At 35.1% G+C, this 16,470-nt stretch overlaps 1 protein-coding gene across 2 annotated transcripts in view; it reads right to left on the bottom strand.

Moving 5' to 3' along the window:
- Window positions 1–15,807, bottom strand: part of LOC108738717 (venom dipeptidyl peptidase 4) — a 102,025-nt gene extending 86,218 nt beyond the window's left edge. The window contains exon 1 of one of the 2 annotated variants that reach the window (XM_018472261.1): window positions 15,591–15,807. In XM_018472261.1, the coding sequence (XP_018327763.1) occupies window positions 15,591–15,686 (96 nt within the window). In that variant the 5' untranslated portion in view covers window positions 15,687–15,807. The remainder of the gene's footprint in view (window positions 1–15,590) is intronic. The other variant, XM_018472265.1, reaches the window with a different exon arrangement.
- Between the last annotated feature and the right edge of the window lie 663 nt (window positions 15,808–16,470).

Genomic DNA, 16,470 nt, shown 5'->3' with positions numbered 1-16,470 from the left:
AACGCCGTATGCGATTTAGACGATGTTCAGACTCGTAAAGTTAAATTAGAAGAGAACTATCAAACCTTTTTAAATAATCAATTAGAATTCGAATTACTTTTAGAAGAAAATGATTTAGAAGAATCATTAGATAAACAAGAAACTGAGAGGGCTGAATTTGAAGACAATTATTTCAAATGTGCTAAAATTATCAATCAGAAATTACGCAATTTCAGTTCTGTGTCAACTTCTTCTAAATCATCTGTATTAGATTCAAATGATAAGGTTCAGCAAATAAACGCTTTGTTACCTAAAATAACAATAAAACCATTTGATGGTAATCCGATAGAATGGTATAGCTTCCATGACACGTTTCAATCATTAGTTCATAATGATAAAGCAATTCCCGCAGTCCAAAAATTTCACTTGTTAAAAAACGCGATCAGAGGAGAATTGACTTCAATAATTGATCCCTTAACTGCTTCAGAAGAAAATTATTTTGTAGCCTGGGATTTGCTAAAACAACGTTGTGATAGGCCACGCGTAATTGTTCAAACGCATATTAAATCACTTCTTGATATTCCTGAAGTTTCTAAGGAATCTCCGCAAAGTATTAGGGCTTTAATGGAAAAATCATTAATGCATGTTAACGCGTTAAAAGCATTAAAACTGCCTATAGATTCATGGGATGCAATATTGGTATATATTGTTACTCAAAAATTAGATAAGTGTACACGTCGAGCATGGGAGAGAACCTTTACAGCCTTTTTATAGTCTTGAAAGGGAATTATCAAAAGATTTACAAATAAAGAAACAATTTAATGAAGCTATTCAACAATATTTAGATTTAGATCATATGAGTGAAATCACCAATAACGATAATAAATTAGTGGATATTATATCTCGAGGTCAACCACCCTTGAAATTAGTTAATAATAATCTTTGGCTGCATGGTCCTGCTTGGTTGTTACAACCAGAATGTAAGTGGAATAACTTACAACTATCAAACATTGTTATTCCTGAATTACGCATTAAAATCTTATTAATTGTATGTGATAAAGTAGATAAACGGGAATTTAAAATTGATGTTTTAGATAAATTTTCATCAATAACTGCCTTAAATAGATTTGTCGCTCTCTGTCGCAGGCTCATTATCAACAAACGCTCACTTACTAAAATTAAAGGCAAACTTACTGTTGCAGAAATAAACGATGCTCATAAGCAAATAATTAAAATAATTCAAAATTTTTATTTTCACAAAGAAATTAAGGCCTTAAGAGACAATAAAGAATTAAATTCGAAAAGTGAAATTATTTGCTTAAATCCTGTTTTAGATTCCGACAATATTTTACGTGTAGGTGGTAGGTTAAAACATGCTACAATTCATTTTAATCAGAAACATCCGATTCTGTTGCCCCGCAATAATCATATTACAAATTTAATTATAAGGAACGAACACTTAAAAAATTGGCATTCAGGTGTACAAACTACTTTAAATTCTGTAAGGCGAAATTATTGGCCAATTAATGGCAAAAATCTTACAAGATTTATTATACATAAATGCATACAGTGCTCTAAATTAAACCCAAAACTATCAAACTACATAATGGGCGAGTTGCCGAAGTCCCGACTTACACAGTCTAGACCATTTGATAATGTAGGGATTGATTATTGTGGTCCGTTCTTCCTAAAGGAAAAAAAGTTTCGTAACAAGAATAAGATAAAGTCATATGTAGCAGTATTTGTTTGCTTTGCTACAAAGGCGGTTCATTTAGAGCTCGTTACGGAACTAACGACTGAAGTGTGTTTGGAAGCTATTAAACGTTTTATTGCTAGGCGGGGTAAACCAAAAAACATATATTCCGATAATGCTAGCAATTTCATAGGAGCAAGGAATGAAATTGCAAAGGTGAGGGCATTTTTCTTATCACATGAAAACAATAGCAAATTATCTCATTATCTTGAAGACGAAGGAATTAATTGGCACCTTTCGCCGCCACGATCGCCTCATTTTGGAGGACTGTGGGAGGCAGCCGTAAAATCATTTAAACAGAATCTATATCGCACAGTAGGGCAAACATTGTTTACGTACGAACAATTCAANTTTTTATTAATAGAGTCTTCTATCATTGAATTTAAAGATAACTAACTTTTTCTGGGTGAAGCAAAAGTAATCGGACTTATTTGTAAATAAAAGTTGATCGAAAGTCTTCAAAATGGTATAGGCTTTCGCGAATCGCCGTGGTGAGGCGGGAATCACCAAATCACGAAACGGTGCACTCACGCGACTTACCACTTTTATTTAACAAATAAATTGAGAAATCGTACAACACACCTCATATACGGGTTGTTTGTGAAATAAGTAGTAAGGTAAATTTCGGAATCACCAATCGGTATTATTACTTCATTACTCATTTTTTTTTTTGATATTTTTCATAGTTATCTATTTGTATCCAAAATAACAACTTACTATCGCGAGAAAGACATACAGTGCTAAAGGAGATTTATAATTAATTTTCAATTACTGTCTTTTTAATTTAATTGTTTCTTCTTGTTGATGCACCAATTTGACGGTTTCAACTATAGGGAATATGGTAATTCATTAGATCGATTCTTTCAATTATTTAATGTTTAATTTTAAAATACTGATTACTGCTTGTCGACAAGAATTGGTGTTCTTCATGATCAACAATTATATTCCGAAAGGGTCACTATTTTTATTTTCATGAATATTAACTTTACATATGTATGTACTGTGACATAATTTTGCTACAAAATGTAATGCAAAGTACAATTGATTTTGTTTAGTTTAACGAATCTTTTAACAAAACTTTTCAAACGTTTAAAATAGCCTCACCATTCACCCGCAGGTAATTTTTGTTGCGACCCTTCACTAACAATTTTTATGATGGTCCGGCAAGTTCGAACTCGCAGTAATCCCTTAAATGATTTGTTGCTTTATTTTACGTCTTCAAGGACTATTTTGCTCGTACATTTCGTATTATTCTTTTTTTTAGTTTACCGTAAACCTAAAATGCTTTCCTTTAGAGCAGTCGTTCATTGTCACTCGAACAAAACAGTATTTAAACAAACATACTCTCCGCGAGATATAACTTATATTTTGTACGCAAATTTTTACAACATAATTAATTTGTATTTTTATTCATACATTGACTTCCATAGTGTATTTTATTGCATTATTTAATAAAGCGAATAAGTTCAGTTTTATTGTTAGTAAAGAAATAGTGCGTTATTTTTTATCCGTACAAATTTTCAACCTTCAAACTACCTATAATCATTTAATTGGAATTATAGGCAATTGATAACAACTCAATTCCACACCGAGTTACGTTCATCAATTAACATATGGTCCTTCGAGCCGGATTTTAATTCGTTTACATCATTTAAATTGCATTAACGAACAATTCACAAGTAACGAAGATTGAACTCAATTTGTTTACTATTATCGAATGAAAAATCGAATCCAAGTGCAGTGACAAATTAACAAATAAGACTATAGTGATCAGTGTTATCCACGGCTCACCAGTAGCACAGTCAAGGTCGGCCGGTAAGCTCGTTATATTCATATCGCTAACCCCTATTCTTATCCTCTATCTTTCAAAATGACTGACGTCACCACTCTTAAAAGCTTACATCATAAACGTGCAGCGATTCATCGTGCGTTAAGTAGCATTATAAAGATTATCAACAGCTGGGAAAACATCCCTGACTCTCGCGATCTTGACTATCTGCAAACGTCACTTGAGACATTAGAATTAAATTTTGCAAAATTTTATGACATAGATTAGCGCCGTAGATTCTCTTAAAATAACCCAGGAAAACTATGAATTATTATTAGACACTGTTGCATCTCATGCAATAAATATTATATTATTTTATTATTCGTAGATATTTTTGTATAAATTTAAATTCTATAGCCGGCGTGAGAAAGGCATTTTGTTTATGATGTTTAAACTGCTATTCAATTCTATATTATTTATTTGTGAAGTACCGTCTGTTATAAAACTTTGTATCTTTTGTTAGTCACGTTTCATGGTTATTGGTGTAGTTTCCAAATTTTATTTTTCCGAAATATTTATAGAAGTACCTGGATAAGGGTAATAACCTTGTTGCTAGCGGAACCGTTTTTGCACCCCCAAACAATGCTCGCTACGCCCAGTTAGGGAACTAGTTATAAGTATATTTAAGGGTCGAAAGATAAACATTCATTCATAAGCATTCATCAACAAGCAGTCATTATCATTATTCCTAAACATAACTTTTAAATATTAAATTGAGATTCTCAGAGCTACCTAGCTAATTATAATTGTTATATGTATAAAATAAGTGTTAAGTGTTAATAATTAAATATTTTACAAAACTATCGTCTTTTACAACTTTTTTGAACTGGTTACTCGCTATTAATTTGGCGTTTAACGTGAGGATACCAGAAAGTATTCTTTCATCATATATTTATTTCCTCACAACAAAAAACAGACACGTTAAAAAAGGAATACGAATGTCCGCGAAAAATTATGAGAAAACACTGGGCCATACTACGCGATTGTCCAAAACTCGCCAAAGATACACCATACGCGTTGAGTAAATTCTTAACCACATATCATCACATACAAGCACTTCAAAATATGGACGCTCCAGTTGACCAGTGGGACTTGCCGCTTATTGAATTAATTTTATCAAAAATTAGCACAACTACTGCCTGCCATTGGGAACTATCATTAACTGATAAATCCATGCCATCTTACACGCATTTCACACTTTTTAGAGAAGCGAGCAAACTGTACATATTTTAATGTATCGGATCAACTTAAGCAAAATAATCCACATAATGATAATCTAAGATACAAGAAATCTAATTCCTCTGGCACTCAAGCATTCGTGACGTCTAATCCATCACTAAATTCATCTAAGAAATTAGCTTCATGTGTTGTGTGCTCTCAAGAACACCCAATATATCGTTGCGTGACCTTTCGACAGCTGTCAGTCGAAGAACGACAAAAAATGGCTACGGTCCAAAGGGCAGGATCTCAACAACAATATCATCACGAACTACTGTTTATAATCGACTTGCAACATTTCTAATTGTTCAAACCACTTCTAACTTCGTTCCACAAGATCCGATACAAAGGAATAAAATAAAAATGCCAAAAAACATTCAACTCGCTGATCCCGAATTACATAAGGTTGCTCCAGTTGACATGCTTTTGGGCATCGGCATCGCACTGTCGTTATTATCAGTAGGACAAACCGATCTATCGCCAGAAGGTGGATCAGAATTGTTTTTACAAAAGACCAAGGTCAGATGGGTAATAGGGGGGAGTGCACCTGCTGCACGACCATCACGTACACGTCATTGTCATTTAACGTCGGAGCTTCAATTTGACATTTCGAAATTTTGGGAGATCGAGGAAACTCCAAGTACAATAGCAATACCAGAAACTGACTGCGAAGCACATTTTTTAAATAATTTTCAACGCCGTGAGGATGGACGATATACTGTAACATTACCATTCAACTACAAACAATTCAAAATCGGCGAATCGTTATCTATGGCCCGCAAACGATTAATCGGCTTACAACGAAAACTAGCATTAAATGCAGAACTAAATAAAGAATACCATAATGTTTTGAATGAGTATATAGAGCTCGGTCATTTATCAGCAATAGACGAACCTGAAGCAAGGGAGTCCGAATTTTACCTGCCCCATCATGCCGTCATAAAATCAGGTAGTCTCACTACGGCTGTACGAGTTGTGCTTGACGGATCCGCAAAGAGCTCTACAGGAATATTACTGAACGACACATTAATGGTCAGCCCAACGATTCAGTCTGAATTAATGACACTTTTATTACGTTTTCGAAAATACCCTATAGTTATCACCGGAGACATAGAGAAAATGTATCGCCAGTTTTTCATAAGGGAAGATGATCGCAACTATCAACGAATTTTGTGGACGAACTCAAAGGGTGAAATCCAAACTTATGAATTAAACACCGTAACCTTTGGATTGTCATGTGCACCATATCTAACCATTCCTTGTCTCCATCAACTAGGTCGCAATGAACAAGACAAATATCCATTTGCCTCAAAGGTTTTACAATCAGATTTTTACGTCGATGATCTATTAACAGGTGCAAACAATATAGATGAAATTTTGCGCATACGAGATCAACTGACGAAACTTCTCGAATGCGGTGGTTTGAAAATCAGGCAGTGGGCATCTAACAATCCAAAAGCACTAGATGGACTGCCAACAGAAAGCATAAATAAACATTTACTTGTGCAAGACACATCGACCATAAAAACCCTCGGTATCAAGTGGGACTCCTCTCACGACACCATAGTCTACACCGTCAATCCCACTCATATTCCTGAAAAAACAACAAAAAGAGCAATAATGTATGTCATCGCTCGTATTTTTGATCCTGTCGGTCTATTGGCTCCTGTCGTCATTACTGCAAAGATAGTCATGCAAAAATTATGGGCATTAAAACTCCATTGGGATGAGTCACTCCCAACTGATCTCCATTCAGAATGGAATCACTACCATCAACAATTATCGAACTTGAATAATATACACTTTAACAGGCTCACTACTATCAAAAATTCCGTCATCATTGAGCTCCATGGGTTTTGCGACGCAAGTCAAAGGGCCTACGGAGCATGTGTATACGTAAAGTCTAGGAACAAAACAGGAAAATAAAAGGTTACCCTTCTTTGCGCAAAACCACGAACATGAAAGAAGCACTGCAACTGAATTTACAAAAAAATATTTGCTAGACAGACTCGACAATTATATTACATTGGTTAAAAACCCATCCACAAAATTTGAAAACCTTTGTTGCAAACCGCATCGCTTCAATCCAAAAAAGGCAGATATCCACGAATGGAGGCACATAAAAACGCATGAAAATCCTACCGATTTAATTTCCAGAGGGGTGTTACCTGCACAATTTGGTAGTTTACAGCTGTGGACGCATGGCCCCTCATGGCTTCATCAACCAGAAGATACCTGGCCTCAACCTATTATAACCTCCATAAATGAAGAAGTACCAGAACTGCGTAAGGCACGGTCGACAAGTAGATAAGTTCCATAAATGAAGAAGTACCAGAACTGCGTAAGGCACAATGTTTCAAAATCACTGCAGTAAATGATGATTTATTTCAAAGATATTCATCACTCCATAAGCTTCAGAACATCATCAGCTATTGCATGAGATTTAAAACAAATAATAAAAATAAAGGTTTCATCACAGTCGCAGAACATCGAGCAGCACGCCACATTATCCTTAAAATCGTCGTTCAAACACCATCTCCGTCGCATAATCGGTAATACTTTATTCAACGTTCGAGGAATTAACTACTTTGACCACTGAAATTGAAGCTATTTTAAATTCTTGCCCTCTGCATCTATTTCCTCCGACCTCAACGATTTATCAGTTCTCACACCTGCTCATTTCCTTATTGGCAATTCATTAACGAGCTTGCCTAGTCACGATTTTTCAGAAGTTTCAGTTAATAGATTATCAAACTGGGAGCACATACAACATTTTTGGTCTCGATGATCAAAAGAATACTTAAATGAATTGACTACACGCCATAAATGGACAAACCAACTCCCAAATCTCGAAATTGGGACACTTGTTTTACTAAAAGAAGGCAACCTCCCTCCACTCCAAAGGAGTCTGGGGAAGACTTATCCAGGTGATGGCGGTATTGTAAGAGTCGTCAGAATCAAAATCGCCAAAGGGGAATATGTCCGCAGCGTGCAAAAGGTAGCACCATTGCCAATTCAACAGGGTGAAGATAAACTTATCAAGTCCATTGAAATATTATAATATTTATTTTCTTCTTTTTCTAATTTTGTTTTAATTCAAATTCAATGTGTTATTTTTAATCTGAGTGACATAATTTTGCTACAAAATGCAATGCAAAGTACAATTGATTTTGTTTAGTTTAACGAGGTATATTTTATAAAATGCATCGCTTTCCCGTTATTTAAGCTTGAATACTTAGACTTGAGTACTCACCGAAAAAAATATATATTTAATTACCTATAGCTCACTTTGAATTAATATTAAAAGGTTTTTTTAGGAAAGGAATTTATTCGTGCTTTTTATTAGCTTTAATTTTGGTAATGATCACTTTTTTGTAAAACCTTATAGTTTTTGAGTTATTTATGAAAAACCGCTTTAAAACATGCATTTTTTCACGAAAAATCAAAACGTTGACACTATGTCACTTTTGTTTTTGAGGTATCTTCTAACTACTCACTAATTTTCATGAAAATCGATGGAGGTTCAACGAAATCGCAGGTGAAAACCTTCAGTGACTGTATTATCACCCAACATTGGTAATTCAGCATTGGTCCTCGCCAAGGCTTGACATTCCAATATTGGACAGGGCCTCAATCAATAACCAATTACCGATATTGACTTCTCAATACCGAGCTACCTATCTTAGGGTTTCATATAATATTTAAAATAATGATACAGTTAATAGTGTACCCTAACAAAAATATTAGGAACGTTTTATAACACTGCAGCAATATTTTAATAAGCCTTGAATACTAATATATGGAACACTTTGATATTTAATAGCGATTACTATATCAAATGTTCATGTGAAAATTCATTTTCCATTTATACCAACTTTAAATTTTTTTGCTGTTCTCACAGCACCTCCTCCCGGCGAGGTATAAATGAAAAATTAATTGTCAAGTCTTGAATAAACCGTTTTCCCTAAATATTAGTTTTAAATATACTTCAGTCAACAAGTTTAGAATTATTATAGGACTAAAAAAATGCTTTTTTAAACATGGTACATTTGTTATCGCTCGTGTCACGACAACACTAGTTTCACCAAAGGTGGTTTGAGAATAAACAGTTCTACCGATATTTCGTAAAACTTTTATTTATAAATGAAACCTCTGTCTCCTTCAACTAACTTCATTAGCCCGATTGTTACATTTTCTAATGCATAACTGTATTTTGATTTATTGTCNTACCTATAATCACTTAATTGGAATTATCACTCCGAGTTATGTTCATCAATTAACAGATTTTTTAATAGAAAATTATTATTTGGAGTGATAACCTCAAATTATGTAAATTTTCTTTGCTCTTTTTTTTGTTTTTTATAACCTCAAACTCTCTGACTCCTACTAACTCCACTCGATCTCGTAACAACTATTGATAGTGAATTCACGTTTTCTAGAATTTTCTAGTACATGCCATCTAGAAACTTGGTCTTCTTTGGCAATATGTATGTTGGGTTGCCTAGATACATGCGGTACTGTCCCCTCCTAAAATTGATCGTCTCGATCAGTGACGTCGCCTCTGTAGGGAGCAAGCCTGCCAAGATGGATGATCTTCATTTTTGGCATAGGTCCCTTCTGAATTCGATAAATAACGTAGTTGATTCGTCAACTAATGGTGTATGAACCATCCCAAGGCTTTTGTAGTTTCGGGGAACGTCCTTTCCGTCTTGATGGATTATATAGCCATACATTATCGTCCACTGGTACTCGCGAGTCTCCAGGCCGTCATGTCCTCTGCCAACCTTAGTTCTTTGCAGAATAAAATTCGGGCTGGTGTTCTTCCAGTAGTCTCATGGATGGCGGAACGATAAGCCAGATGGAATAGTGGTATGTGTCGGTTCTAGTCAGTTTAGTGTTCGTTGACGACGCTTCTTAAATTGCAGAGTAGCGTTAAATCCTTCAACCATTCCATCCGATTGTGGATGTACGGGAGTAGTCCTCGTTTTAGTAGTGCCCATTAGTTCAGTGACGTTCTTGAAAAAAGCCGATTCGAAGTTCCTGCCTTGGCCGGAAAGCAATTTTGGTGGTATTTCATATCGTGTAGTCCCAGTCATTTACAAGCATCTCAGCAAAGGTGTGTGCTTCTTGGTTCGGTATCGCATATGCTTAAGGTGACGTGCTAAAGTAATCCATGACCGGCAAGGTGTATCGGTTACAGGAGTTAGTTACTGGAAGTAGTCTTGCCGCGTTGATTGCGATTCTTTCATTCGTCCACGACTCCTTGTATTCGGTCCCTTCTGGCGGCGCATGTTGGACATATTCCTGCATCAGTTTTCCACTTCACTCCTACTTTGTGACCATAAAATCACTTGCGTACCTTCCTAAAGTCATAATAACGCCGAAAGGTCCTTCGCCACGGACTGATTCTAAAACTTTTGAAATTCTTTTCTTCGGAAGAACCACTTGGAGGTTGTTTCTGGTTCCATCTGAACCTTCCCAGATTTCGTTTCAAAACGCCGTGTTTCAAGTTAAGGGAAGACCAGTGTGCCCAATAATCTTTCGTTGTTTGACTTAGATGGTTTATAGGTTCTTTTCATCTCATTATTGGGCCAATGCCTTCGCCCTTCCTCTGGTCTTCGATTAATGCTTTATCTACCCAGGACCCCTTAAAATGAACAGTGGTTACATTACAACAGAACGATGCCAGTTCTTCCTTCTTCTCTGCAGATGAACAATGTTTGCAGTTTCTCATGTTGTTGTTTGCCTGGGTGGTACTCGATGTCAAACTCATATTCTTGAAATCGTTGTAACCATCGTGTAATATATCCTTCTCGGTACTCGAATTGCAGTAGCCATTTCAGGGAGGCGTGATCCGTTCTTAAGAGGAACTTCCGTCCATACAGGTACTTGTGGAAATGTTTGAGGTATTTGACCACAGCCAGTAGCTCTCGACAACTGACACAATAATTTCATTCTGATTTTGAGAGTATTTTACTAAAGTACCCGGTGACCTTTTAATTTCCATCTTCTACTTGGAAAAATGTTCCACATTACTAGCGTCGGCATCCACGATGCTGAACTGTGAGTACATCAAGTTTGGAGCCACAGAGAGGTCTGCATATTTTCAAATTCTCCTTGGCATCCGTGTGTCTAACGGAATGAAATTCAGTCTTCTATAAGTCGGTGCAGTACTCGGGCTATATCGGTGAATCTTCGTATGAATCTTCAGTAGTAAGAGCAAAGGCCCAGAAAACTTCAAAGTTCTTCGGTATGGGCCAATATTGACTTCTTCGGGGGCTTGGTGAGGGTGAATCAACTTGCGCCTCATAAAGTTGGCTGGTCTTAGGTTTTTGATGCCGTGTTTTGCTTTTTTTTCGCAATTCCAGACGATAACTGTAGTTCTTGCAGTTTCGAGCAAAATGACCAGTTCTTCCGCATTCTCAACACTTTTGCTTCCATTCTCCCGCATTTCTAGCAGTAATTTTCTTGACATTGATTACGCATTCCCTGATAAGCGACATAACACCTTCTTTTGTAATTGTCTGATCGTCGATTTCTACTTGTCGCGCTCGTAGATGAAACTCAAAGGCCTATGACAGTGATTCACTTGGAGTCTTGTGGCGGGCTAATCTGAGGACTTGCTGTAGTTCTACGTCGCTGACTCCATTGATAAATGTTGGTACCGCCAGTTGGTCTATGAATTCTTGAAGGGCAGACGGATAGGCTAATCTAACGAGGCGCCCCACATCGGACTCAAATTGTCGAAGAGTCTCGTTACTTCTTTGGTTACGGCTTTTCATTTGCGTCTGATGTACCTGCTGTAGATGTTTATCGTCGTACCTCATTTCTAGGCGGTTGATAAGATGGTGGAAGTCATATTGTTAACACTGTCGCTTTCGTTTATTTTCTTTTCCGTTTCATTTTTAATATCATTTATTTTGTCCTCCATTCTCGTATTTATTGCTTCCTGTACTGGTTCCATTTTCTGTTTCATTTCTTCCTGTCCTTTCTTCATTTCTTCTTGAGTTGCTTTTAATTCTTCTTGTCCTATTTTCATATCATTTTGTTCTGCTTCCATTTTCATTTTTATTTCTTCTACCATTTTCATTTCTTCTTGCCCCAGTTTCATTTCTTCTTGGACTTTTTCCATTTTTTGTGTAATTTTTACCATCATTGCTTTTCGGTAGCTCTGGTCATAACTAGCATGAAATATTTCGATTTCCTCTAGAAACTTCGATGGAACTCTTCGATAACGTCGGATTTGTTCTCTTTTCTTTAACAGCTTTCTAACGATGTACGGATTGTTGGGGTAAGTCACGATATGTAAAAAAGTCTAGAAACTTCGATGGAACTCTTTGATAACATCGGATCTATTCTTATTTCTTGAATAGCTTTCCAACGGTATGCGACTTGTTAGGGTTTCTCGCAGTCAATGGAAACTTCCAGAAAGTTCGACAAAATTCTTTAAATACGTCGGATTCTTTCTTTTCTCTTCGGGAGTTTTCAGTGTATCACTTGTTAAGATTTCTCGTAGCTAATGGAAACTTCCAGAAAGTTCGATGAATTTCTTTAATGACGCCAGATGCTTTCTTCTCGCTTCGAGAGCTTTCCAACAATATATCATTTGTTAGGGTTTGTGGAGCCGATGAAAACTTCCAGAAAATTGACCAGTGAACGCTCTGGAATATTCGATGAAATTCTTCAAAATTCTCCTCTTCCAATTCTCTTCAGTCTTCTTCCAACCCCACACCTGACACCAAATGCCACGTATTTAAACTCCTTCTCGCACTATTATTACTCTTATTTAACAATTTACTATCTAAATAACACTTCGATTAATTACTTAACAATTCACCACTTTATAAACACTATCGCCTCGAACTCTCTGACTCGTACCAATTTCACTCGATCCCGCAACAACATTTATAGAGACTTCGCGTTTTCTAGAATTTTTCAGTACATGTCGTCTACAAACTTAGTCTCCTAGACAATATGTATGTTGGATTGCCTACATACGTGTGACAATATTATATGGTTGTTATCTTCACTATAAGATTACACTAGAAAGTATTGAAAAGTAAAATTCTCGTTTTTCAATGTTATATAAGCAATCGCAAACATTTTCCTGTGTATACTTAGAATTCACAAACGAATTCTAGATTGTTTTAAAAATATTTTAGTCCTAATCAAATAAGTTAAATGACTATTGACTAATTAGTCACAAACAAAATTATTTGTTTTCACAAGTTAGAAGACTTTTTATATCATCTCATATTCTGTCGGTTAATTGTGTGTAATTATTATTAGTTTATGGACTTGTCTCTAACATTGCATCTAATGAACACAACAAAAGGAACCAAAATATATAATCAAAGAGTAGCTGTGAAATTAAAAGTTGTTGCTTACATTTTATAAATTTTACTGAATAGAATGGTTTGTTGATGATTGTTGATATTTTTTTTGGGGTTATTAATCTTTCATTAATCATTAGCAATTGAAATGTTGAGTGTGAAGTTGGCAAATAGAGCTTTTCTTTATATCCAATAGATAGAAAATGGGTTTTTAAACATATATTGCATTGCTATTAGTTTGTTTGACAGCTATTTATACAAAAAGGGAGAAATAATAAAAGTCGGTGTGCATATATTGTTATAAAAACGTGCTTGCCGCGCCCAACATATGCGTATAGGCAACGCTTATGTTGTACATATAACCCCGTACTGAGATAAATTTATTTTTTAAATACTTGCTATCGTTTCTGTTTTTTTCGAGTTATAAACAAAAGTTGAAAATTTCGATGTCTATATCTTGGTTGTTTGTAACTTTAGAAACAAACGACTTTTAATTTTTATATAGAGTACAGTTGTGTCGGAAAAATAAAAAAAATCACCCCCTTTCGAGTTATAACATAAACTTGTATTTTTTTTTAATAGTAATCATGGTTGACCGTGCTTTAGTTGAAAAGGTAATTTTTTTCTTTTTTAAATATATATATAATATGGGATCGCGTTCGATGGGTAAGCATTTAATTGCAAAAACAATCTTTTCGTGGTTTACTCTTTCCATTCTTTACATTGGATTTTAGTAGACGTCTGTCATCTGTATAATAGTGATTACCAGTTGGTCATTCCAAAGATCCATTCTTCCCTAGTCATATTATTTAGACAGATTAGCCTCCATTAGCAGTGCCGGAATTTTCTGGCAACGAGCACTTTTGGTGCGATAGCAACCCTCATCGTACCGTCGATTTTGGATCTTAAGGAGGGTTTGGTTACAATATATTATGTGCTCTAGCAGGCATTCGTGTTTTTTTACTTATCACCTGTGTCACCTGTATTAAGAACATCTTTGTTATTAACGGCACTAATATTGTGAAGTTTGTAGAAAATTTATCATTACCTGAAGCAAACAACAAGTTATTTTAGATGACGCGCTTTCATAATACCAAAGCCAATTGTATAGGTAGTGAGGTCGACAAAAGAGCAATTTTTGTTTTATTGGTGGTTTTGGTTTTAATTGCTCTCAGAAGATGAGTCGTTTGATGAATTGAATGATTAAAACGAATTATCTATACCTATTGTACACATGTTATTACGTAGGTACTACATTCTTTATCAGATCAACGCCGTGACGTATTTTGCTGTGCAAGCTACTAAGAAGACATAAAAAACCTTTTTTTTCTCACATTATGAATTAATCGTGTTTGTTACCTCTTTTAGATTAGATACATTTTTTCCTGTAGTTAATACTAATAAATACAGTCGAACCTGGATAAGCGAAAACTGTATAAGTAAGAAAACTCTATAAGCGACAAAAATACTCAGGTCTCGTCATTTTTAGCCCCGAAAACCTCTATCAGTGACAGTGTGAGTAGGTACCTCTTTTAGAGAGAGTCATTTTTCACTTCTAGACCACTGTAACTGATTTCTATAAATAAATAAAATAAGTACCAATTTATAGCCAAATGTGTATATACTTATGTATTACCTATTTCATAACGCTCTAGCATGTGCGATTTTTATTAACCTCTATAAATGAGAAAACTCTATGAGTGAGATTAATATTCGGGTCCCTTGAATTCTCGCTTACCCAGGTTTGACTATATTTAAAAAGTCGATTTTGTCCATCGAAAAGTTAATTAACGGGTCGTACTTAATTAATACATATCTGTTGGTAGTACTTACTCTACTTTGATAATGTTATCTGTATGAGTGATACAACTTTTTCATATATTCATATTCACACATGCAAGGGCATCACTAAATATTTGCATTACGCAGTTTTAGTGTCCCGCAGTTGTGACTATATTTTTGTATCATAATAATTTTTTAACTGTAAATAAGTAATATTCAATATTAATGTTCTTAGATACATAATAGATCATTAGGGTAATTACTTGTAATATTCGCAATTGTTTACCTAAAATGTACAATAAATTGATGCATTTTGGTATTAGGCGTATGTCTAAATCTGTGCTCTACTGGATATGTTCTTCAATATTTGAAAAAAGTTATTAAAGTTTCTAAGTTAATCTTTATAGGCACAAGTAGTTAACAAACATGTTTCGTTTTAATGATGCCATTATATTATAATTCCAGTTAGGCTTAAATAATGGCATTCACTTCTTGGCAGTTTTATTGCCTGAGCAGCCACTTTACGTAATACGGAGATGTAAATGTATTTANGTCGTTAGTTGCGTTTTTCCGTTTGTATGTACTATGAATTAAATATTTTAAAACATTAAATTAAGGAAACGCAAGTAGATATAAATATGTAACCTATTTGCGTCAATTTTCACTTTTAAATTAGAAAATTAAACGATAACCCTACCTGTTTAAAATTATTGTCTGATGTTTTAGGCAAGTAACTCTCATTAGAACTTAAAATTTGATATTTGCACTCACTTTTAAATTTTGCGGCAGACATTTCCGGCACCTTACTAGTCCTCGTCTTTTTTTACAATAATATTACTTTATGAAAAGATTCTATCCATAAACACAGTATATGAACTCCATACTTTCTCCGTGCGTTTGTGAAATGTTACTAGTTGTTTCTATTAATATTACCTTGACTTTAATTGAAAGTATCTTTCCTGCAAATATTTACATACCTGCACTACAAACGTTCTAATATACAATATACCGTATAACCAATACGCATAAAACAAATACTTTGGAAGCGGTAAAACGGTACTAGTGAAGAAATAGTGCCTTATTTAAACTACCTATAATCACTTAATTGGAATTATCACTCCGAGTTATGTTCATCAATTAACAGATTTTTTAATAGAAAATTATTATTTGGAGTGATAACCTCAAATTATGTAAATTTTCTTTGCTCTTTTTTTTGTTTTTTATAACCTCAAACTCTCTGACTCCTACTAACTCCACTCGATCTCGTAACAACTATTGATAGTGAATTCACGTTTTCTAGAATTTTCTAGTACATGCCATCTAGAAACTTGGTCTTCTTTGGCAATATGTATGTTGGGTTGCCTAGATACATGCGGTACTGTCCCCTCCTAAAATTGATCGTCTCGATCAGTGACGTCGCCTCTGTAGGGAGCAAGCCTGCCAAGATGGATGATCTTCATTTTTGGCATAGGTCCCTTCTGAATTCGATAAATAACGTAGTTGATTCGTCAACTAATGGTGTATGAACCATCCCAAGGCTTTTGTAGTTTCGGGGAACGTCCTTTCCGTCTTGATGG

This window comes from Agrilus planipennis, unplaced genomic scaffold (genome assembly GCF_000699045.2).
Source record: "Agrilus planipennis isolate EAB-ADULT unplaced genomic scaffold, Apla_2.0 scaffold207, whole genome shotgun sequence".
Taxonomy (NCBI): Eukaryota; Metazoa; Arthropoda; class Insecta; order Coleoptera; family Buprestidae; genus Agrilus; species Agrilus planipennis.
This window is presented reverse-complemented; position numbering and strand designations above follow the sequence as displayed.